The 24,492-nt window shown below is 45.8% G+C and overlaps 1 protein-coding gene across 8 annotated transcripts; it reads right to left on the bottom strand.

Annotated features, from left to right (window-relative positions):
* Positions 1-1,797: 1,797 nt before the first annotated feature.
* On the bottom strand, positions 1,798-23,836 carry ZNF235 (zinc finger protein 235). 8 transcript variants are annotated; one of them, XM_070387563.1, is made up of 6 exons: positions 23,697-23,836; positions 23,073-23,393; positions 16,727-16,792; positions 12,359-12,485; positions 11,429-11,521; positions 1,798-4,655 (listed from the first exon to the last, which is right to left on the bottom strand). In XM_070387563.1, the coding sequence occupies exons 2-6, from the start codon at positions 23,253-23,255 to the stop codon at positions 2,689-2,691; spliced, it is 2,436 nt and encodes an 811-aa protein (XP_070243664.1). In that variant the 5' UTR covers positions 23,256-23,393; positions 23,697-23,836; the 3' UTR covers positions 1,798-2,688. The 8 variants fall into 8 exon arrangements, with proteins under 8 accessions (XP_070243664.1, XP_070243667.1, XP_070243665.1 ...); XM_070387566.1 differs by lacking the exon at positions 23,697-23,836 and adding an exon at positions 19,440-19,607 and having other exon boundaries at positions 23,073-23,088; XM_070387564.1 differs by having other exon boundaries at positions 23,073-23,790.
* Between the last annotated feature and the right edge of the window lie 656 nt (positions 23,837-24,492).

The raw sequence follows: 24,492 nt of genomic DNA, 5'->3' as shown, positions 1-24,492 counted from the left end.
TCCAGAAATAGGGGGAAAATGTTATACATACATATATATGTGTGTGTGTGTGTATATATATAGGGGTAACTGTGGAATTTGAATGAACTGTTTATTAGAAAGTGTTGTAGCAATGTATGATAGTCTTATTATGTTTGGTAATTCTTTGACATTCCTCACCTCAGGTGGGGTCCATATCCCCTCCCCTTGATCCTGGCAGGCTTTTGTGACTATTTCTACAGACTGGCTGACAGTGTTACTTCCACGGTCAGATCAGCAAAGGCCGTAGTGCATCTGCTGGTTTTTCTCAGCAGACTCAGCCCCTTGTCCTGTTCTGTTACTGTGATGTGGTCATACTGGAGGCCCTGCCGATTTGTAAAGACAGGCCAAGGCCCCCTGGGTTCTCAGTTCAGCTACTAGATAAATAGGCTTGCTTGTAATCACATTACTCAAAAAGTATATATGAGATTTCTATTTTTCTTCTTTCTGAGTGTTTAGAATGAACTAAAATGCTCTAAAACACTTTAATTTCAAAAAATTAAAAATTTACAATAATGCCCTTAGGTATCTGTGATGTCTCTTTATTGTGACATATATGTATATGATCTAGTTACCTTTAAAAGGAGGGCATTATGTGAAACATTTCATACAGAATTCTTTGCCTCTGCCCACTTTCCTCAGGATATTCTGCATACCTACTAATGTCAGTAACTGTGAATCTACCTTTTCCTGTTTGATGCTGTATCATATTCCACCGAAGGGATAAGCCACAGATTGTTCTGTCAGATCCAGCTGATGAATGCAGCGTGTGCTGCTACCAGTGATGCTAACGGTGAACACCCTTCTGTGTACATCCATGACACAGGTTTACATGCTGTGAGATAAAGCGCTTAAGGGATTTTCATTCAGTAACTTTGCTGTCCCAGTTTTACTGCTTTGGTAAAATGGGTAATGGTCACTGTAAAATAATTTTTCAAAAAGGCAAAGAAAATCCATCCCAGCCTCTGCTGGAGTAAACCAGGTAGCATATTAATCAGTACCGCTCCACCTGTCATCTCAGTGCCCATGATCACACGGTTGGGTACACCTCCGTGCCCTTGATCACATCATTAGGTATATACATCCTTTAATGACCTAGACTACACCAGGAACTCTCACCTCGTTTTCTCATGAACATCTTTTTTCCTGTCATCACAACCTGTAACATATTTTCCATGGCTGTGTATTATTAGAATATATTTATGTAAGTATTTTGTCCCCCCCCACCCCTTTTTAAATCAGTATAAGCATCTTTATGTACAATTTTCCTTGCATGCTCAGTCGCATCCGACTCTGTGACCCCATCTCCTCTGTCCCTGGAATTTCCCAGGCAAGAATACTGGAGTGGGTTGCCATTTCCTTCTCCAGGGGATCTTCCTGACTCAGGGATTGAACCTGCATCTCCTGTGTCGGCAGGTGGATTCTTGACCATCAGGCCACTAGGGAGGCCCCTTGAACGAGTGAGACGATCTTCCTCTGTGTAAGCAAAACCCCTACTGCTAGGACTTGCCAGGTCAGAGTATTTTGATATATATTAACCAGTGAATGTTCACTAAGATGTTCAATCCTTGAACACAGAATGCTGTGTACATGAGATCTCACAATCCAAAAGCATTCTTGTCTACCCCACCCCATTTTTAGGGAAGGAACAACTGGGTGGAACGTGACCAACAATATCCTTGGTTTCTGCCAAACCCACTGCCTGAAGAAGTGTGGACGAAGGGGCATGCATAGAAAAGACACTGTGACCAGGATCTGAATGGAAACCGTACAAAGAAATCAATTATTAACAATTCAAGTTTACTAAGAAACTTTTTGTTACTAGTAACTACTTTTAATACTTTCAGTTACAGTAACACCCTACCGTAACAAGTTTGGGTACAAAATTTCCCATCATATAAATTGTAATATGTTATTAGACTAATAAGAAGTCTTTTTCGGTGTATAAAATACAAGCTAATGATACTCAATATTACACTGCTCACAATGGGTAATTCCATACATATGACTGAAGCTGGATGGAGGGTGGTGGCCATTCACAAGCCTTGTCCAAATCTATAGTGTTGGGGGTGGCAGTATTAATGTGATTCTGTCAATGAATGTTTCCTGAAATTAATTTTATTAAGGCGACTTGCAGGATTCCTCTTGAGTATGTTGTTACAATTTAGGGAACGGACTAGAATTTTCAAATATCTGTCCTGATTAGAGGGTTTTTCTCCACTTGGTTCAGTAATCGCCGGGGACCTATTAGAAGCCACACACAGCTCTACACGGTAGAGCCGGAGTGGCGACCAACAGCCCACCCTGTGCGCAGGGCACCCTGCAGTTGGCATTGATCGTCTGCACTATACTTCTGTTAGTTCAAGTCCTGCCCAGAAAACCTTCATGTATAAGCCTTCTCTCCCAGGAAAAGGGCAATGATTCTTCTCGAGTCACATCTTGAGAGGGCCCTCAGGGTTCTGGTGTAACTACTGACCATATTTATAGAATACAAAGAGGTCACCTCCCAGCTGAAACTTGCAAACACTGCCTTTCTACAACTTCTTTCCCATGAAAATGCCTCGGAGCTTCCGAGGCCCACAGGAACCTCCCATGATCCCTGGGACAGGACTTTTCCAACAGAGGTGAAGAGGTGGGTTCTCACTGAGGCCGGTTCCACACCCCCAACCCCTATAGATTCCCTCCTGCGTGGACCCTCTGGTGGTAAACAAGATGTGATCTCTGGCTGAAGCCCTTACAACATATGTCACATATGTAGGGCCTCTCCCCCGTGTGGACCCTCTGGTGGGTGTGGAAGTGCGAGGCCTGGCTGAAGCCCTTGCCACACTGCTGGCACGTGTAGGGTTTCTCTCCCGTGTGCACCCGCTGGTGGGCGCTGAGCCCCGCGCTCCAGCTGAACTCCTTCCCGCACTCCTCGCACTTGAAGGGCTTCTCGCCCGTGTGAATTATCTGATGGACTTGAAGGTTCGACCTCTGGCTGAAGGCCTTGCCGCAGGTACCGCACTTAAAGGGCTTCTCCCCGGTGTGGACTCTCTGATGCGCCTGCAGGTGCGAGGCCTGGCTGAACCGCTTCTGGCACGCGGCGCACTTGAACGGCTTCTCCCCGGTGTGGACACTCTGGTGGGCCTGGAGGTTGGAGGCCTGGCTGAAGCCCTTGCCGCACTCCTCGCACTTGTAGGGCTTCTCGCCCGTGTGCACGCGCTGGTGGTTGTGGAGGTTCAGGCTCCAGTTGAAGCGCTTGCCGCACACCTCGCACTTGTAGGGCTTCTCCCCGGTGTGCACGCGCTGGTGGGCCTGGAAGTAGGAGCTCTGGCTGAAGCCCTTCCCGCACTCGCTGCAGCGGAAGGGCTTCTCGCCCGTGTGCACCCGCTGGTGGCTCTGGAAGCTGGAGGCGGAGCTGAAGCCCTTGCCGCACTCCTGGCACTTGTAGGGCTTCTCGCCCGTGTGCACGCGCCGGTGACTGTGCAGGTTGAAGCTCAGGCTGAAGCGCTTGCCGCACTCCTCGCACTTGTAGGGCTTCTCCTCCGTGTGCACCCGCTGGTGCGTGTGAAGGTTGGAGCTGCAGCTGAAGCGCTTCCCGCAGTCCGCGCACCTGTAGGGCTTCTCGCCGGTGTGGATCCGCTCGTGCGCCTGCAGGTGGGACCTCTGCGTGAAGCCCTTGCCGCACGCCTCGCACTTGTAGGGCTTCTCGCCGGTGTGGACCCTGCAGTGGATGTTGAGGTCGGTGCTCCGGCTGAAGCCCTTGCCGCAGCTCTCGCAGCGGTAGGGCTTCTCCCCGGTGTGGATGGGCAGGTGGGCGTACAGGTGCGAGGTCTGGTTGAAGCTCTTCCCGCACTCGTGGCATGAGTAGGGCTTCTCCCCGGTGTGGACGCGCTGGTGGGTCTGCAGGTTGGAGCTCTGGCTGAAGCCCTTCCCGCACTCACGGCACCAGTAGCGCTTCGTCCCCGGGGGGGCTCCCGGCGGAGTGGGGCGTGCTGAGCCGTGAGCTGGGTCCTTCTTGGGCGTCCTGTGGGTTGGGGACTTCCCGCCCAAGTGTAGCCGCTGATGAAGCTCCAGGCTGGTGCGGTCACCGAGTCCTCTCTCACCCTCATTGCACGGGTAGGCTTTCGGTCCAGCCTCAACGATGCTTCGCTGGGCTAGTGGTGATGCCTTGAGGAGGTCTTTGCCACACTCTCTCGTGCCCTGAGCCTTCTCTCTTTGGGGCACTGTGTGGTCGTCATGGTGGGGGGAGATACGTGGGAAAAAGTCAACACATGGAGCAAACATACAGATCTTGTTCTTCATGGAAGTCAGCTGACAACCCCTCTGGTAATTCTGTGTCTCGCTCAGACAGAGTTTACTCCAGGAATTCGGAGCTCTCCCAGTTGGAAATTCTTGATTTTCAATAATATCAGAATGATCCTCTATAAGAGTCACGAAACAGCTGCCTTCCATGGAAGCCTGAGCGGACACTCCTGCAGGGGAATTATGTTGTTTGGGGGACTGAGAACTCTTCTCTTGAGTATTTATCACAGAGTCTTGGCTTTTAGTTGATTTGCTCACAACGTGTCTCCTGATTTGCCAGCATGAAAGCTCTACCCGTGAAAGGCACCTCACTCCTGTGTCCTGAACAGTTGCCATCTCGTGATTCCCGCCTCCTGAAAGGGAAAGAATAAGGAATTAAGGAAGGAGAGCATGGCATCACCAAGATGGTGGGCCAGGCAGCACCAAGCCGTTGCTCCCGCCATGGAAACATTCAGTAAGCGACTAGGGAAAATGCCTTCATCCGAAAAACAAAGGTCTACAGAAACCAAGAGAACATCAATGAAGAAAAAGCCACATTTAAAAAAGTATGGCAGGGGAGTAGAAAAAAATTGAATAATTTTTAAAAAGTGCTGTTTGGGATCAGTTGAGAGTGAGATGTGCCCATATCCTTGGTGGATGCAGACAAGGAAGAGACGGAGGGTCTGGACTGAAAAACAGCCGCTAGAAGCCAAGACAGACACGGAAGCGTGACACCAACACACGTGATTTACCCAAAAGAATGAGAAGAGGACAAAGATGAATAAAACAGAGGAGAACCCCACCCCCAACAAGTGATTGTTAATATACTGTTTCAGTAACCATATTGTGTGGACGCAGACTCCCCTATAATCTCTACCCGCATTCACGCAGAAGGAAGCAAGAGGCATACAGATTGGGAAGGAAAGCAAAGAATATATTTGCAAAGGTTATGAATCTACATAAAGAGAAGTCTTTAGGAATATACAAAAATGCGTTTAGAATAGGTGAATAGAGGAACGTCACAAGCTACAAGATGGTACGAAAATCTGGGGCACTCTTTCTGCTCCCTTCTGAGGTCTGTGTCAGAAGTTTTCTCTATCTGTTTTCACTTTAAACTTTTGCTGCACAAGAAAATAAAATTATACAAAAATATATTCAGATGTAATAGAAGTAATTGGAAAGTGGGATTAACTCCATTTATATAGCATCAAAAAAAAACACTTCTGAAAAAGCGGACATACAGTTCCTATACACTATATGCTATAGGTGAGTGGTGATTTGTAACAGGTGTTTCATTGTCTTCCATGGTTCCTGGCTCACGGCTCCTAAGGGGAAAGAAAATGGGAGTGTCTTTTGTTCCAATACTTGGTTTTTTACTTTGTTCTAATATTTTGGTCTCTGTTCCTGAAATGGCTTCAGAGCCCTAAGGGTGAAATGGGTGTCTTATTATTCATAACAAGCCCGGGATGCTTCATGAATTGATGATTAAGTCCATTTAGATCTTCACATTTACTCCGTTGAATTCTGTCTCGTATCACATCAGTAGCAGCAACAAGATCCCCAAGCAGAACTTCTGAGGGTGTTCTGGGTCAAGAAGAAACACAAGCACGGCGTCAGGAGAACCACTCTGAGTTCACTGTCTTTCTCGCCATTTCTGGGGACTGGTGGTACATGTTGCAAGTGTTCCTGAAATTGTGTGTCCTGGCTTGAAATGTTATAAACATTGTCTGTCATCAAAACTGAGGCTCAGACGGAAAGGACTGCACCCGAGTCTCAGGGAAGCGCCCTTGCTGACCTTTACACGAAGGCAGCAGCAGCATCTGTTCAGTGTGGTGTGTGTGGATGAAGTGCACTCTGCTTTTGTAGAGACCGACCCCTCAATGCCAGACTTCTGTCACCCTGACATACTTGTCACCTGGCAACACCCAGCTCCTGAATCAGACTGAGACGCACGAACAATGGCTGTAAATTCAAGGGATAGTCAGGGCTCCAGGAAAAACCCCAGGTGGCTGCTTGATCTTTCCAGCTCCCTGGAAAACCCCATTGTTGGTGTCTGCATTCCTTCACTCACCACAGTGCGTTTAAGAAAAACCTGTAAGTCAAAACTCTCTGTACAGCCTGGTGACTACAGTTATAATACTGTACTGCATATTTGAAAGTCGCTGAGAGGAGACCTTAAGATAGGAGACCTTAAAAGTTTTTATCACAAGAAAAAAAAATTCCATGTGGTGATGGATGTTAACTAGACTCAGTCATTTTGTCACGTATACAAATGTTGATTCATTATGTTGTGCACCTGAAATTAATGTTAATTACCTCAATTTAAAAAAATTTAAAAGAAAAAGTAAAACAGGCCTCTAGGGAGGACAAAAACTCTTTGTCCCTAGAGGCCTCAGACCTGCTCTTTGTGGATCCTCTGACTACTCGGCAGCAGCGGGGATTCATTCAAGGGGCCCTCACTGTGGGTCACTAGGCAGGATGTCTTCCAGGTGGTAAAGCCTTTCCCGGCCACAAGACCAGAGCCCTCATGGTGGCAAAGAAACTGTTAGAGACTGAGTTTCCTGCTTGGGGTGCACCTTCCAGTCTCTAATGATACAGGCACCCACATCAACCAGCAAATCACATGAAAACCCTACGAACTTCTTGGAAGGATTGCTGCCCTGTTGACCTCAATCATCAGGCAACGTTGAAAGAATTAATGGGAAAAACAAATTCAAGCAGAATTAAGTGTTAATTATGGGACAACAGAGGCTGGGGAGGATGCTCTGATGTTTTTTGTTTTTCCAGATTTATTTATTTATTTTTTGTTTGTTTGTTTTTCCAGATTTAGAGAGACCTTTTTCTCTTAGGTTACCTATGACTTAACAGCAATCTGGTAAAATATACTTTTGTTAGCAAAGATGAGACATCTACTTTAAAAAAAAAAATTTACTTATTTCTTTGGTTTCACCAGGTCTTCTTTGCAGCATGTGAGCTCTTACTTGCAGCATGTGGGATCTAGTTCCCTGATCAGGGATTGAACTCGGGCCCCCTGCATGGACAGCAGAGTCTTAGCCGTTGGACATCTAGCCCCGAGACATCTATTTTTTATCCTTAACTGATCCTTCCAGAATTCAGGAAGTCTCAGTGACTATCCTTATTTTCCAGACAGTGTATCTGTTCACATAAATTCAGTAAGAATCTGTTCTCCTGGTGACAGGACACAAATTGAAACACCATCATTTACCCAGGCTTGACTGGAATATCGTATTTGAGAGACGGGTGTAGATTTGGACATGCTCACACAGCTTCAAGGAACTGCCTGGAGCAACTGAGCTGGTACCTGGCTTTCAGGCCTCCAGGAAAGCAATCTTAGAAAAGATTTAATGTGATCAGTCACCTTTCCTGCTGTGCTTATATAAACAATCAGGCCAAGTTTAACACAAACAAATGAGCTTTACTGCAATCATCTTTGGTTAAAGAAAAAAGGGTGGGGGAGTAACTATAAAGAAAAAAAAAAGGTTTTACCTTTGTGGCTATTAGATTCTACTCCTGCTAATTGTCTTGGAGCTTTTTTCACATATGTGTAAACTGGCCTGGATCCTGAATTTTTCTGGTTTCCTCAAATATCTAACTCTGATTCAAATTAACACTTCCAATTTTCTCCCCCCTTCTGATTTGGAATCAGGAAGAAGAAAAGCAGCCCTCATGCCCCTTCAGAAAGGGCCTCACCAAGTGTGCTTATCCACTGCCCCTTCGGGGAAACTAGAAGGTACGCTGGGGACCTCCCGACCACAGTGACACAGGCGAGAGGCAGCTGACACCAGGGTAGACAACTGCCTCAGCCCAACGTGCCGGATCCAGGCTTTAACTAAGCGTGAATCCTGTTCTTTACTCGGGCGTTGACCTGGGGAGATTATACCGTCACTTGCACCCCCCAGGCCACAGCTAAGGGGGTAATGACTGGAATTTAGATTTTGTCCTAGCCTTATATAAAAGTTAACAGACCCCTGGTTTGAATGATAACAAACAGATAATGGTTTTTACAAATGAATCTACTAACGGGCCATCTTCACAGAAGTGGTTTGTGCCCTGACAAGGCTCCTCTTTCTCTGGGGTGATTATGCTTCTCCTCGGGCCTGTGGATGCCTCAATGGTGGCACACAGCTGGGTAATGCTGGTCAGTTACATAACCATGCCCCCTACCTGCTCTAGAAAGGGCCTACCGGGAGGCTTTTCCTGATTCAGGATCCGCTTCCTTCGGCAGGGCCCTACTTCCCTGATTAAGAGTAGATGTAAGTGAGGCTGTGATCAGAAACCTTAATTCTTGAAGAGACTGCAGATTCCGTTGCTATGACACTAGCTGCCTAAAGAAATATGTGGACCTTCTGGTCGAGGCTGCTGCTAATAGGATTGTTGTTTAGTTGCTTAATCGTGTCCGACTCTTTGTGACCCCATGGACTGCAGCCCGCTAGGCTCCTCTGTCCATGGGATTTCCCAGGCAAGAATACTGGAGTGGGTTGCCATTTCCTCTTCCAGGGGATCTTCCCAACCCAAGAACTGAACCCACGTCTCCTGCTTAGCAGGCAGATTCTTTACCACTGAGCCACCTGAGAAGCCTGCCTGACAGGATGGCCCTCGATTATCTTCCCGCTGAGTGAGGTGGTATCTGTGCTGTGGCCAGCACCACTTGCTGCACCTGGGTGAACACTTTCAGAGAAGCTGAGACGCAGGTACAGAAGATCACTGAGGAGGCCACCCGGCTTAAGATGACTCCATGCTATACACAGAAAATCCTAAAAACGCTACCAGAAAACTACTAGAGTTCATCAATGAATTCGGCAAAGCTGCAGGAGACAAAATTAATACAACAAATCTCTTGCATTCCTACTACACTAACAACAAAAGATCGGAAAGAGAAATTAAGGGGAAAATCCCATTTACCACTGCATCAAAAAAAAAATACCTAGGAATAAAAAACTTGAGGAGGAAAAACATCTGTACTCTGAAAACTGTAAGATATTGATGAAAGAAATCAAACAGAAGACATGATGATGGAAATTCTCTGGTGGAGTTTAAAAAGAAAAAGATGGGTGTTAAAACTGAACTCATTTTTAGCATGTATACCTCAGGTTGGTGCTTTTGTATATGATTATCTTAATCACATTCACACGTTTGGAATTAACTGATTTTCTGTATGAGATTCTTCCACTTCTGCAGTAGATGCTGCACTTGCCAGGAGATGGCAAACAGGCAGCTTAGGGGTCCATGGAAACGCTAACAGGGACTAGTTTTCAGGGTACAGATCTTTTTCCTCCTCAATCATCACCCACAGGAATGAACCCGGCCCTTGGCAGTGAAAGCACGCAGGCCTCACTACTGGTCCACGGGGAATCCACAAGGTGGTGCTTATAATACTAAGGACAAATTAAGAGTAATACCAAAGTATGCAAATTAAACTTAGAATGGCAGAAGGTTCATTTCTGTAACTTCTCTGTTCCTACACAGAGCCGCCTCGTTGACCCAGCTGCAAGATCTGTGACTTCTATAAATGTCACGTTTGAAATGTAGAAAACGTCACTGAGGCCATGTGATTGTTTAAGTACCGGAGAGGGGCAGAGAGGGTGAGGTGACTGCCTGCCTGGCTGGGAATATGGACTCCACACAGAAAAAAACTGCTAAAACCAGTAAGTGAATTCAGCAAAGCAGCAGGGTATAATGTTAACATACAAAGATTCGGTTGCATTTCTAGCCACTGTAGAAAACAGTAGGGAGGTTTCTCAGAAAACTGAAAATGGAATTACCATATGCGCCAGCAATCCCACTCCTGGGCATATATTCAGCCAAAACGAAAATTCAAAAAGATACAGGCACCCCTATATTCACAGCAGCACACAGCCATCGACAGATGAACGGATGAAGGAGATGCGGGGTGAGCACGTACACAGAATAGAATACTGCTCAGCCGTAAACAGAACGAAGTAATGCCACTTGCAGCAACGTGGCTGCAACGAGATTATCACACTAAGTGAAGTAAGAGAAAGACAAATACCACACGATGTCATTTATGTGTGACATCTGAAATCCGACACAAATGCACTTATCTATGAAACAGAAACATGGACATAGAGAACAGAGTGGCGGCTGTGAAGGGACATGGGGGGACGGAGGGATGAACTGAGAGTCCAGGGTCAGGAGATAAAGCTTTTATATACAGCATGGATAAACAAGGTCCTACTATATAGCACAGGGAACTGTATTTAATATCCTGTGATAAACCAAAATGGAAAAGAATTATGTAGAAAAGAATGTGTGCATGTATATCTCAATCACTTTGTTTACAACAGAAAATACAACATTGTGACTCAACTATACTGCAATTAAAAAAAACCCAAATTAGTTGCATTTCTATCCTCAATGAACAATTTGAAAACAAAGAAAAAAATTCCATTTATAATACCGTCAAAAAGAATAAAATACTTAGGAATGAACCAAGGAGGTGAAAGGCTTGTACACTGAAAGCTACAAAACACTGGTCCACAGATGGGGAGATTTAATACTGCTTCGCCAGTGCTACCCAGAGGGATCTACAGATTCAATGCTATGCTTGTCAAAATCCCAACACAGAAATAGGAAAATTCATCCGAAAACTCATACAGAATCCAGGGACTCTGCTGGTGGTCCAGTGGTTAAGACCCTCTGCTTCCACTGCAGGGAGCTCGGGTTCCATCCCCACATGCTGCACAGCGCAGCCAAAAAATCAAACAAACATGAATTAAGAGTAAAAGGAGCGGCCAGGGAAGGCCGTGGGTGAGACACCTTCTGAGCAGAGGATGAGGGGTCGGAGGTCTGTGGGCTAGCAGCCTTCCGGCCAGAGGAAAAAGAGGAAACGATCCTTGTGTACAAACACAAACCTCGGATGTGAGAACAGAGGACATGGGAGGGGATGTGACAGGAGGGAAGTGCAGGACGGCACGGCTGGGCGAGGGGGCCCTTAAACACAGCGGCCTTTTCCTAGTGGAGTGGATGCTGGGGGCGGCGCGGGAGGACCGGAGCGCCAGACTGTGCGGTGACTGAGCTCTTCAAAGGGCCGCTCTGGCTGCTGCATGGAGAAGACACAGATGCTCCAGACAGACGCCGGGGAACGGCCCGACCGCGCTGTTCTCACCTGAACACCCTCCTCTCTGGGGCTGGATCTCTGTCATCCAGAACTCCTCTCTCTCCAACTCAGATATCATGTCTGGCTTGGAGGACTGGTGCCCTGAGAAAAAAAAAGGGGGGGGGGGAAGTACTGAACAATTCTGGTTCCAATCCCATGATGAACATTTTTCATCAGACCCACTGTGAAAAATACATATAGTCTCCTTAGTGACTACCCCACACAAACTACTGAAATAAAAGCCAGAATGACCTGGCTCTCGTTGTGGTCATCACATCCTTTGTAGACTCCCACACTCCTTACTGTAAGCACTGCAGTTACCGCTACAATGTGCACCATTCTGGCCGAGGGGCTCTGATGTTGCTACTTTATTCTACATTATGGTAAGAATGCTAAAGCAATTTACTAATTTCATGATGCACCGATGGATCAGGACCCACAAGTTTACAAAAGATATAACAGGAAAGGCTTTTGTGTGGTTTTTTTTTTTTGGCTGCAAGGCATGTAGGATCTTAGCTCCCCAACCAGGGATCGAACCCACACCCCCTGCATTGGGAGGCGAATTCTTAACCACTGGACCACCTGGGGAAGTTTCAAGGAGAGGGTTAAATTTGGGATTTAAAAAAAGCAAGCTATAATATGAAATAAGGAGCCAGGTGCAGTCAAGCTCGACTGTTCACACAATTCATTTACAAAAGACTAATGTTTACCTTGGAACAAAGACTAGGAACATTTTGTCTCTGTTTTCCAAAGGGACTGGAAAACTGGTTTCTGAGGAGTCCCAGTCTTGAAGTAGCGGGCAGAGGGCCAGGGACGCTACTAAACATCCTAAAATGCTCAGGACAGTCTCCATGACAGATCATCTGGCCCCAAAAGTCAGTAGTGCCGACGTAGGGAACCCTACGGGGGTGATGCCAAGTCACAGGGCGCCATCCTCACCCACGGACAGCAGGTTCCGGAAGTTCTCCAGCATCACGTCTCGGTACAGCTTCCTCTGGGCCAAGTCCAGCAGCCCCAGCTCCTCCTCGGTGAAGGTCACAGCCACATCCTTGAAGGTCAATGCCTCCTACGACACCAAACACATGTAGCCTCAGTCCTACAACCAACTGCCTTTGAGGGAAGAGCAGCATGGAGACGGTGGAGGAGACACATGGGAAGCTGTTCCAGATTCTAAGTGACCTGAACCTCCTTTTAGGAGACAGTTTCCTCTTCCCCTTCCACAGTCACACCAGAGACGCAGGGAGTGGGAGGGGGATGGTGGAGGAAGGAATGAAAAAGAAAAATTCTAAAACCTTCCGTGCACGCAACACAGCGCCCTTTGTATGGTCGTGTCTCTAGAAATGTCGTCCTTCAATCATGGTATACATGCATTTTACAATTTGAAAGTGCCACGTTTTGTAAGAAATATTGAGTTCATTGGCTCCCAATAGTATTTAACAGTGCCCATCTCCTCCTCTGAGTGGGCAGTACCACAATTTTGTCAATGCCTGCCCATCTAACCAGCCTTCAGCACCTCGAGTGGAGGCAGGTATATAGTTCATTCTGTCTCAGGAGCGTGCCGTATCTATCAGTGCAGCAGCGTTCAGTGCCAAGGTGAAGAACACAGGTTTTGGAGACTGAATGCTTCAGTTCATACTCTCTGGCTCCACTTCTAACTTTACGGTCTTGGACAAGTCACCTAACTTTTCAATCCCTCAATCTCCTCATCTGCACAAAAGAACATCAGGGACTTCCCCGGTGGTCCAGTGGCGAAGTCAGAACTCCCAATAGAGGGGGCTCAGGTTCAATCCCTGGTCAGGGAACTAGATTCCACATGCTGCAACTAAGATCCAATGCTGTCAAATAAATAATTACTTTTTTTAAAAATAAAAAGGCGACTCACCATAGGGTACTTGAAGGGATTAAATGAGAATGTGCAAAAGATTTAGGATAGTACCTGACACGTGTCATTAAATAAATATTCAACAAATGTCAGCCACCACTATTCCTATTATCATTATTTGTGTCTGCCTGGTACTTCGCCCAAGTGAAAAATACATTTAATCATTCCAAATAAATGATACAAAAATTTAAGGATTTAAACCTATTGAAGATGCTGCAAAAACAATCAATCAATCATATTTTCATATAGACCTCAGCCAACCTGTCTGGTTATTTCCTTAGGTTAAGTTCCAAGAAGTAGCAACTGTCTATCAAAAAATATGCACCTCTAGGGACAAAGGTCCATCTAGTCAAGGCTATGGTTTTTCCAGTGGTCATGTATGGATGTGAAAGTTGGACTGTGAAGAAAGCTGAACACCGAAGAATTGATGCTTTTGAACTGTGGTGTTGGAGGAGACTCTTGAGAGTCCCTTGGACTGCAAGGAGATCCAACCAGTCCATTCTAAAGGAGATCAGTCCTGGGATTTCTTTGGAAGGAATGATGCTAAAGCTGAAACTCCAATACTTTGGCCACCTCATGAGAAGAGTTGACTCACTGGAAAAGACCCTGATGCTGGGAGGGATTGGGGGCAGGAGGAGAAGGGGATGACAGAGGATGAGATGCTGGATGGCATCACTGACTCGATGCACATGAGTCTGGGTGAACTCTGGGAGTTGGTGATGGACAGGGAGGCCTGGCGTGCTGCGATTCATGGGGTCGCAAAGAGTCGGACACGACTGAGCGACTGAACTGAACTGAGGGACTTCCCTGGTGGTCTAGTGGTTAAGAATCACCTGCCAAATGCAATACTCTAAAGCAATTATCCTTCCAGTTAAAAAAAAAAAAAGAATCCACCTGCCAAGGTAGGGGATAGTAGTTCCATCCCTGGTCCGAGAAGATCCCACATGCTTCTGGGCACTAAGCCCGTGCACCACAACCACCGAGCCCACGTGCCTAGAGCCCCTGCGCTGCAACGAGAGATGTCACCGCAGTGAGAAGCCCGTGCACCAAAACTAGAGTAGCCCTCGCTCTCCGCAGCTAGAGAAAGCCCGAACACAGCAAAGACGCAGTAAATAAAGTAACGTACCACAGGGCCGCAAAGAGTCCGACATGACTGAGCGATTGAGCACAGCACAAAATAAAACATTTTTTAAAAAAGAAAGAATCTGCCTGCCAATGCAGGGGACCCAGTTTCGATTCTTGTTCCAGGAAGATTCCACACGCTGCGGGGCAACTAAGCCCTTGTACCGTAACTACTAAGCCCGAGCTCCAGAGGCCGCGCTCCACAAGAGAAGCCACAGCAGTGAGAAGCCCGCTCACCGCCTGCAGGCAGCAACAAAAAAGACTCAGCAGAGCCACAGATAAACAAATGAGACTATCTCCCTAAAGTTTTCGCTCATCTCTGCACTTGCTCTGACTGGAGTCCTGAGCACTGATGTATTAAACAACTAGTTGGCACATCTGGCAAAGAAGAGGCAGGCACTTAGAAAAGGCAGGACGTGAGGGGAGTGTTATTTTTGGAGTCCTCCAGCCACCGGCCCTGCCAGGTGTCTACACGACTCGGCCTCAGGGCCCAGAATAGAGCAGTCTCTTCTCCTGGCTCTCTCCATTTACCCTCATCCAACTCCTGAAAAGATCTAGCCCAGGCAATGGAAACTCTGGTGTCAGCTGGGGACTGAGCAGATTTTAATAGGAAACTGAAAGCTCACAAATCTGTTAAAATGCAGCTGTATTTTAACTGTATCTTAATACAGCTAACTGTATTTTAGCTGTAATGCAGATACAGGGCATCTATGGTAAAGAACCCGCCTGCCAATGCAGGAGAGTCAGGTTCAATCCCTGGGTCGGGAAGATCTCCTGGAGAAGAAAATGGCAACCCACTCCAGTATTCTTGCCTGGAAAAATTCATGGACAGAGGAGCCTGGGGGTCTATAGTCCATGGGGTCACAAAGAGTCGGACACGACTGAGCACAGACACATATCCTTACACAGTTGCTCCATAGAGTAAATGTCTGGTAAGTCCCTGATGCTACTAGACTCTCCAAACTCAAGTGTGTCCCTCTAAAATATATTCATACGGCAATGAATAAAACAGACACTTAACTATAATAGATACACGTGTAACTCAGAATTACAGAATCTAGTCCTTCTTGGAACTTCCTTGGTGGTTCAGTGGCTAAGACTCCACGCTCCCAATGCAGGGGGCTGGGGTTTGATCCCTGGTCAGGGAATTAGATCCCACTTGCTGCAACTAAGACCCAGCACAGCCAAATAAATAAATTACTCAAAGGAAAAAAAAAAACCTCTAGTTCTTTTTGTCTGAAAACAAAACTATTTTCTCTGAGTTCAATATCAGTTGGATTCTGTTACACTAAACCATATTTTAGACAATTTAGACACAAAACTTGAGGCTCCCCATGAGAAAAATGAGCTCGGAAAATTTTAGAAAGAAAATGGCAGAGCACTCAGAATTCCTGTTTGGGAAGAAAGGTTATATGAAGGAAAACTGTCACTGCAAACATTTTGAAATGGTAAAATTCATTGTTTTTTAGTTGCTAAGTCGTGTCCAGCTCTCTGCAATCCCATGGACTGTTGCCCACCAGGCTCCTCTGTCCACGGGATTCTCCAGGCAAGAATACTGGGGTGGGTTGCCATTTCCTTCTCCAGGGGATCTTTCCGACCCAAGAATCAGACCCAAGTCTCCTGCCTTACATGTGGGTTCTTTATCACTGAGTCACCAGGGAAGCCCTTTGAAATTCATTAACCATATAAATATGGAGAACAGGGAAAAATATTAGGTAAATTATGGAAAGTGATATGACCATTTAAGTTGCAGGTGCTATACAATCAAATTTTAAAAATCCAAAACGGTACTGAAACTGTAATCACAAATCTGTACACGTAAATACAAATGAAAAGGAATGTGGGAAGATGAAAACTGATTTGTAAACATGTTTATAATGTGGGAGCTATTTTTTATTTTTTAACAATATTAATTTTGGAGACATCTCTAGTGGTCCAGTGGTTAAGAATCTACCTTGCAATGCAAGGGACTCCAGTTTGATCCCTGGTGGGGGAACAAATCCCACATGTCTCGGTGCAATTAGTTAGGCCCATGGGTCACAAGTACTGAAGCCGGGAGCCATGACTAGAGACTGTCCTGCAATAAAATATCCCATGTGATGCAACTAAGACCTGATGCAGCCAAATAAGTATTTTTTAAAAAAAATATTCTCACACCATTATTTGGAAATAAAAAGCAAGGGCCTGTCACACAGTTCCTCAGGTGCCTTTGGTTCCCTCTTACCTTTCCTGAGCAGGAGAAAACCATGTCCAGTCTTTGTGAAATGAGATGTCATTTTAAGAAACAGGCATATCCGACTCACCTGGAGTTTGGTCATTTTTTTCTCCCTCTTCCTTCTGGGGAAAGGCCGAGTTCTGGGAAGGTAAAACTGGGGAAGGGAAAGAAAGCCACGGTGAGACAGCTGCCGGGATGGCTGGAGCACGTGGGGCTAAATGTACAGGAAGAGGGTCCCCTTTCTCTCGGCAATCGCAGTGATGACATACCCCGTGAGAACGGAGCTAGATTCCAGCTCCCTGGGCCCCCCTTGGCCAGCTGCCTGAGTTCATGAACAATCCAGAAACAGCCCTACCCTAAGTGTTTCTTATAAGCTCCCAGGGTATTCCTGAGGCTGGCTATCAGAGGAAATGAGATGCAGACAGGCAGCACCAACAACTTAATGGGGCCAAAATGTCTGGGATCCAATTCCGGCCTTTCTGCTTGTTTTCTACTTGTCACATAAACCTTGAGCGGGCTGTTAATCTCTCTGATCTCAGTCCAGTCTACTTGTAAATAAATGGGCACAACAGAGCCCTAACTCCCTGTGGCCTGCAGCTTCCGACAAGAGGTCCTCTTAAGACTCATAAAACTTCCACAGAAGACGGATCTTAGGAAACACTGACTTCACAGATGATGGCTCCTGAGTTTCCCTCACTTTCAGAAAAAAGTCTAATTCGGACAAGTGGTCTCACAGGTGATTTGTGCTGTTGTTAATGAAGGTTAAATGGTCAAGGAATTTTCCTCCTTAATAAGCTTAACTACTTGCATGTGTTGTTAAGCTGGAGGCACTCGACTAAGTTTCTTCTAGAATATGCATGAAGGTAAACAATGACTAATAAAAACCTAAGACTAAGAAATCATGCTTCATTTAAATTAATGACACAGAGTTGTTACACAATACTAGGCATTTTAAAAAATTAAGGCCCGGCTAGGCTGCAGGCACCGTGCTAAGCTGTGAGCAGGATCACTCTGAAATGAAGCAGGACCCTGTGGTCCCTCCCCCCTATAGTCTCAGCCTGCCTTTTGTCTGTGGACAAACTTTAGCCAAAGAAGAAATTTAATCAGAGAAGTGAGAATATGCAGAAAAAAAGGGAAAAGAGTCCAAGGAGAACAAATGATCAATAGTTTGGTCATTAAGCACAGTCAAGGACCTTTAGCTCCTTCTCAGCGGCTATTGGTAATATTCGGAGTTGTATCCTGTGAGCGAGCTGTCTTCTAGCTACTGGAACCTCCACCAGGTGGAAGAAGTTAACTACATGATGACCAGACTGTGGCCATGACATAAGCTGCCATCCCAAGAACTGGCCTCAATGAAATGGGAACCAACCAACCCTGGAAGTGAAGAGTAGCTGTACCTAAAACAACTAAGATGATGCTAGTCAGACCACTGATGATCAATTTCCAGATGACTGTCACAGCTGACTGTGCTGTTACTGCAGGTCGTCCCCTCCTCCCTCTGTCTATAAAAGATCTTGCCCACTGACTGGGGGTGGGGGTACTCAGTCTTTGGACAGGTATTCCTCTCCTTGCCAGCATCCAAAATAAAGCAAACTTTCCTTTCCACCAATCTGGTCTCTTTATCGGCTTTTGAGAAACAATCAGCCAGACTCCGCTGTTATAATTTCTCTGTCTGGGATAAGCCACAGAGGAGTTTTCCCTGAATCCAGCTGAAAACAACTTTCCTTCCTAAACAAGTGTCCAGAAAGAGTCCAGGAATCCAGGACCAAACCCACGGTCAGTGACGAGGGAAAGGACAGTGGGGCTGCTGCTGGAGCTCCGACCCCATCTCCGCTCGCAGGAACTTCCCAAACAACAGGGCGCCTGAGTGTTTAGTGGACTTTATGGTAACATCCAACATCTTACCGTACTCAGCCCTGTTCTTTTCAAATATAATCTCAATCCTCAGAAGACCACCACTACGAAAGAACTAACCCGAGGAAACAGGCAGAGAGATTACACAAGCCGCCCAATAATTTGCCCAAGAAAGCGACAGAGCTGGCCCCTGGTTCCCCGAGGAGGGCTGAGGGAGCAGAGCGCGGGAGACCCTCAAACTCGACGCAGGACGCGAGCCCGCCCCCAACTCGCGACTCCAGGGGAGCGCCGCGGCTCCCTGCCGCTCCCCGCCGATCGCCGAGGATTCCCTGCCCCAGGAGCGAGGACCGGGTCTCTGCTGGCCCCACGCAGAGGCCGGCAAGGATTGCAGGGACGCTGGGTTAACTCACCTCCCGGGAAGCAATCTCGGCCCCAACCTGGCCTTCCCAAAGCGGAAGTGCCTTGGGCTATACACAGTTCCCGGACTACACTTCCCAGAATCCCCACGAAGCGCCTCAGATTTCACGCAACTCCCGGACTACATTTCCTAGAATGAAGTTCGCCCCTGCTTCCCACTAGCTGTCTTGGGTTTTGACTGGAGAAGGTTCGGATTTAAAGTCGCAGGTGCTGGACCTGTCAAATTCCTTTCTGTTTTATTCAGTTATTAAAACTCATGAGAAAATAATGCTGTAAATGCGAACTTTAAAAAAATGCAGCCGTATAAGAGAGAAAAGCAAGGCTTGCGCTACCAAAATAAATTAAAAAACAATTTTTTTAAGGGAAGACAAAAGGTGGACTAAGAAATGGGAAATATAAAAGTAACTTAGGCTGGGCTGCCTAACACAGAACTTATGGAACACTGGATTTTTCACTTGCTTCGAATTCTGGCTCCCCAAATATCGGCAACAAAATTTGTTAATGAGACAGAAACGTAGTTTATTGCTTACCGCAGTAAGGAAGAACACCTCCACAGAGCTTCAGCACCTTGACGGTGTGCACAGAGCCCGGAAGCCAAGGTTGGAATTTACTGATAATTGGAAGTTCGATTTAAGGTGAGTTTTTCAATGCAGAAGAGGAATGGGATTGCTTGACGGTCAGGATGCTGTAGTCCAGGACTGGTGGGAGCAGCAACGATTTTTGTGAGGTGAGGAAACTACAGCTGAAATTGTTGACCCTCTCTTTAGATGAGATGGAAGAGTGGATGGGTGCTTGTGGAAGTTCCTCTAAAACTCAAGCCATTTACTTGGGCAAGAATCTTTTGGAATAATAATGGCATGACAACAAAACTTACTAGTTATGTACTCTTGCCTGGAAAATCCCTTGGACAGAGGAGCCTGGTAGGCTGCAGTCCATGGGGTCTTGAAGAGTCGGACACAACTGAGCAACTTCACTTTCACTTTTCACTTTCATGCATTGGAGAAGGAAATGGCAACCCACTCCAGTGTTCTTGCCTGGAGAATCCCAGGGACAGGGGAGCCTGGTAGGCTGCCATCTATGGGGTCACACAGAATCGGACACGACTGAAGTGACTTAGTAGTAGTAGTAGTAGTAGTTATGTTAATATAAACAGTAAATTGTAGGAGGGAAGGTAGGGGTCACCAACCAGCTGGGGGTTGGTATTGTTAGGGGAACCACTGACTGAAACCACCCACCCTGGCCAGACATCAGAGTAACCACTTGCACGAGTTACCAGGACCAGGAGGTCCTGGTAAAGAGTGCAGAACTAACAAGCTGCCACCAATCAGAAGACTTCGAGAAAGGTCAAAAGGAGAGAGAAGACTCCAGTCCACATGTCCTACCAACCTCCCAGAATCCTTCTGGTTGGAATCCATCTTGGCTGAGTAATGTGAGCACCACCAGGAGGGATCCTGAGTAGGAATGATTGGCCAGAGACAACCTGGAAACTAACCCAATTACTATAAAACCCGAGACTGAGAGCCACGTGGCAGAGCAGTCCTCCTGGGTTCCCTTAGCTGCCTGCTCTCCACCTGGGCGTCCCCTCCCAATAAAGTCTCTTGCTTTGTCAGCACGTGTGTCTTCTTCGCATCCTAATGAAAGCTGGATGTGCTGGCCAAGAGCCTGGCAATGCAACCAGGCTGCTGAGACTTACTCCTGGCTCTGCCATTTCCTGGCTGTGTGACCCTCAGTACAAGCCATTGTTCAAGGAACCTCTCTGTGCCTCTCTTCCCTCTCCTGTAATGGATGGATCATATGAGGATTATGCAAGCTGATATGTGCAAAGCGTTAGAGTCTCTGCCTATTAGTAAGTGCTTCATAGCTGCTAATAATTATCATCATTATGATTAAAGTCACCATGTGATACATACAGGAACCACACATTTAGTGCTGGTTTGTTTCTAAAGAAACGTGTCTTAGATCATGAAAGTATTATCAATAATTATATGTCTACAACTCGATAACAAAAAAACAACCAACTGAAAAATGGGCAGACCTAAAGAGATATTTCTCCAGAAAAGAAATACAGATGGCCAATAGGCACGTGAAAATATGCTCACCATCAATAATTATTTGAGATATGCAAATCAAAACTGCAATGAGTTACTACCTCGCGCTGGTCAGAATAGCCATCATTAAAAAGTCTACAAATAACAAATGCTGGAGAGGGTGTGGAGAAAAGGGACTCCTCCTACCCTTTTGGTGGGAATGTAAGTTGGTGCAGCCACTATGAAAAACAGTATGGAGGTTCCTCAGAAAAAAAGTCGACTTACCATATGATCCAGCAACTCCACTCCTGGACATATGCCCAGACAAAACTATCATTTAAAAAGATACATACACCCCTATGTTCATAGCAGCACTATTCACAACAGCCAAAACACAGAAACAAATGCCTATCAACAGATGAATGGATAAAGATGGTATGGTACATGTATGTATGCAATGGAATACTACTCAGCCATAAAGATAACGCCTTATGCAGCAACGTGGATCCAATTAGAGGTTATCATACCAAGTAAGTCAGAAAGAGAAAGACAAATGCCTATGATATCACTTACATGCGGAATCTAAACTATGGCACATATGAACCTATCTACAAAACACAAACAGACTCATAGGACAGAATTGTGGTTGCTGGGCTGAGGGTGGGCAGTGGGAGGGGATGCACTGGGAGTTTGGGGCTGGTAGATGCAAACTATTACATTTAGAATGGATAGATAAGAATGTTGGTTAAAGTTGCTGGCCCCTTGGTCATAAAACAGTGGTTACCAAATATGTAAGCAGTTATTGTATTCTTTTTTTAAAAACTGTGCCGCATGGCTTGCAGGATGTTAGTTCCCCAACCAGGGATTGAATCCAAGCTCAGCAGTGAAAGCACGGAGACCTACCTAGTGGACCACCAGGGAATTCCCAGTTATTGTATTCTTAATTGCCGTTCACTCAGAAAAAAACAGTGATAGTTTTGCTTAAGAATATACTTGATGAAACAGTAAAAGTTATTAATTTTACCTGGTAACTCAGGTAAATTAGGCATTTGTTTATGGACAACACCCTTTTCTTGAAAGAACTGGGAAACTACAGTTGGTTACATCCAGGTATTTGGCAGAACTTTTGGAAGTGAGCACTGGCACTTCAGAGAAAGTTACTGTCAGCATCTGTTGCCAATGACCAAACTTATGCTTTCAAGAAACTATAAGGGGCTTCCCTGATGGTCCAGTGTGAAGACACCACACTTCCACTGTAGGGCGCACGGTTCAATCCCTGGTAATCCCTCATGCCATGCATTGTGTCCAAAAGAAAAAGAAAAAAAAAAAGTATCAGAATTTTGGAAAATTTGTGTCATTAAGAGCTTGACAGGTTCCCAGTGCTTAAAGACTTCAGGTCTTTAAAGATAGAACTTTTCTGATGAGATGGGTGATGGTATGGACAAATGTGATTTTTTAAAGGTATTATGAAATCAATAAAACTCAGTCATTTCGTATTTTCCAAATGAGGGATGCATAATTTCACAAAACCACAAATAGATAAAAAGACTCAAAAAAGTACAGGACAAACCAAAGAATTTTAATGGAATAGAGTAAGAAGATACTCTGAGATGGTTTCAGGTTGTACACTGCAATAACCTTAAGAAACTATCACATACGGAACTTGGGTGCAGTATCAAAGGTGAGCATTACCTGTAAAGTCTATCAATCTTTTCTTTCTTAATTATAACTGTGGGGCTGGGTTTTTGTCATTACTTCAACCAAAATAATATATCACCACAGGTAACAGAAGATATGAAAATCCAGCTTTTTTTCTCATAAAAAACAAAAAGATTTGCAAAAATGTAAAACATTGCTACTCTTGTTAAATTTGTTTTTGGAAATACCGTTTTCTCATAAAAGCTAGTTCTGTTATTGGTTTATTTTAAAAATAGACTAATCAAAGTTTTAAAGTAATTTTTAAAAAGTATTACTATTCCTAAACAGTAAATAACACTTTTCATCTGGTCACCCTAAATGTAATTTGTATAAAGCCCTTAGACTGGAACTTAACTAAGGTGTAACTACTGGCATCCCTCACAACCAAATAAATAGTGCGAGTATCTTTACAGGAGAAGAATGCCAAGTCCTACTCACATGGGGCCCTGGGCCAGGAGCCGAGGGGTCAGTCACTCCCTCCAGTTCAGTTGAGTCCAACTGTTTGCAACTCCATGGACTGCAGCACGCCAGGCTTCCCTGTCTATCACCAACTCGCAGAGCTTGCTGAAACTCATGTCCATCGAGTTGGTGATGCCATCCAACCATCTCATCCTCTGTCATCCCCTTCTCCTCCTGCCTTCAATCTTTCCCAGAATCAGGGTCTTTTCAAATGAATCAGTTCTTCGATTCAAGTAGCCAAAGTATTGCAAGGAAGTGACCACTCCCTTCACGTCAGTGCAAGTCCTTATGAAGTCAGGGCTGGGGAAGGAAAGGAATTTGTGAAATATCATCATGGCTCAAATGAACCACAGAAGGGCTTCCAACGCTATTAGGAAAGAATTGCTATTAATCCATTTTATAGATGTGCAAACAGGCATAGAGAGATTATAAAATTTATGCAATATTACACTGCTAGAAAATAGCTAACAGATGGGAGAAGTTAGCTGGGGGAACTGAGCATGGAAGGGACTGCAACCCGGGCCCCGCGCCCAACTCCGTGTGAGGATATCTCCCCAAACTCTAGCCGACTCCGTCTAATTGAACTAAAAATGTCGTCCTTACACCTCAAACATCCTTTTTCCTCCTTAAACCCGCAACCGGTTTGCTGCTGCTTGCAGAGCAACTCTCTAAGTTCGGAAAAGTTGCCGGAAGCGAAACTGACAATCACTACAAAGGAAGAGTTAGTCACAACCTCGTCCGCCTGGGCCGGAAGTGCCTGCAACTACCAGGTGCCCTAGATCAATGTTTCCCAGAATACCCCGTCACGGCCCTTTGGGAACGGAAGTGCCTGGGACACCACGGAGTTCCAGCACTACACTTCCCAGAATGCGGGAGGAGACAACATCCACTGCCCCGGCCCTCTGGGCGGAAGTGCCCTAGAGTATTCTGAACTCCAGAGAGGTGCTTCCCAGAATGCCGCGGGAGACCGCTGTCCATGGTCCTGCCAAGTGTTTGTGGCTAAGGGGAGCGCCTGGACAACACTTTCTACAGTGGCCTAGGGCAGTGAAGACTACAGCCCAGTCTTCTAGGACAGAAACGTGGAATACTACTCTAAGTATCTGGGTTAAATTTCCCAGAGTCCTAGACGGGAAAATATTCGATAGACATGGTTGTGGAGCCCAAATGGCGCCAAAAAAAAAAAAAAAGCTCTAGCGGACTGAGCACCACTGACAGCTTGCCTGACCAGAAGTTTCTTTCTCCAGTTTCTAGAGTGGCTGCAAGGTAGTGCTTACTGTCATGAAGCCCTTGGGTGTTATGAATAAGTGGGTTCAATTTGGATGAATTCTGTGCCGCTGACTGAGCCCAGTTTTCCCTTTTATCACTCCCCCCTCTTTTTTCATGTAACTGTGGTGTTGCA

Source organism: Bos mutus, chromosome 18 (genome assembly GCF_027580195.1).
Source record: "Bos mutus isolate GX-2022 chromosome 18, NWIPB_WYAK_1.1, whole genome shotgun sequence".
NCBI lineage: Eukaryota > Metazoa > Chordata > Mammalia > Artiodactyla > Bovidae > Bos > Bos mutus.
This window is presented reverse-complemented; position numbering and strand designations above follow the sequence as displayed.

What these genes read in the sequence shown, in the direction of transcription:
- ZNF235 (XM_070387563.1), bottom strand. Translation starts at nt 23,255, where the DNA reads ATGACAGAGGATGAGATGGTTGGATGGCATCACCAACTCGATGGACAT. An exon ending in CCGGAACCTGCTGTCCGTGG is followed by an intron (nt 11,522 to 12,358) that starts GTGAGGATGGCG and finishes TTTTTTTCTCAG; the next exon opens with GGCACCAGTCCTCCAAGCCA. An exon ending in CCAGAGAGGAGGGTGTTCAG is followed by an intron (nt 4,656 to 11,428) that starts GTGAGAACAGCG and finishes TTTCCCTTTCAG; the next exon opens with GAGGCGGGAATCACGAGATG.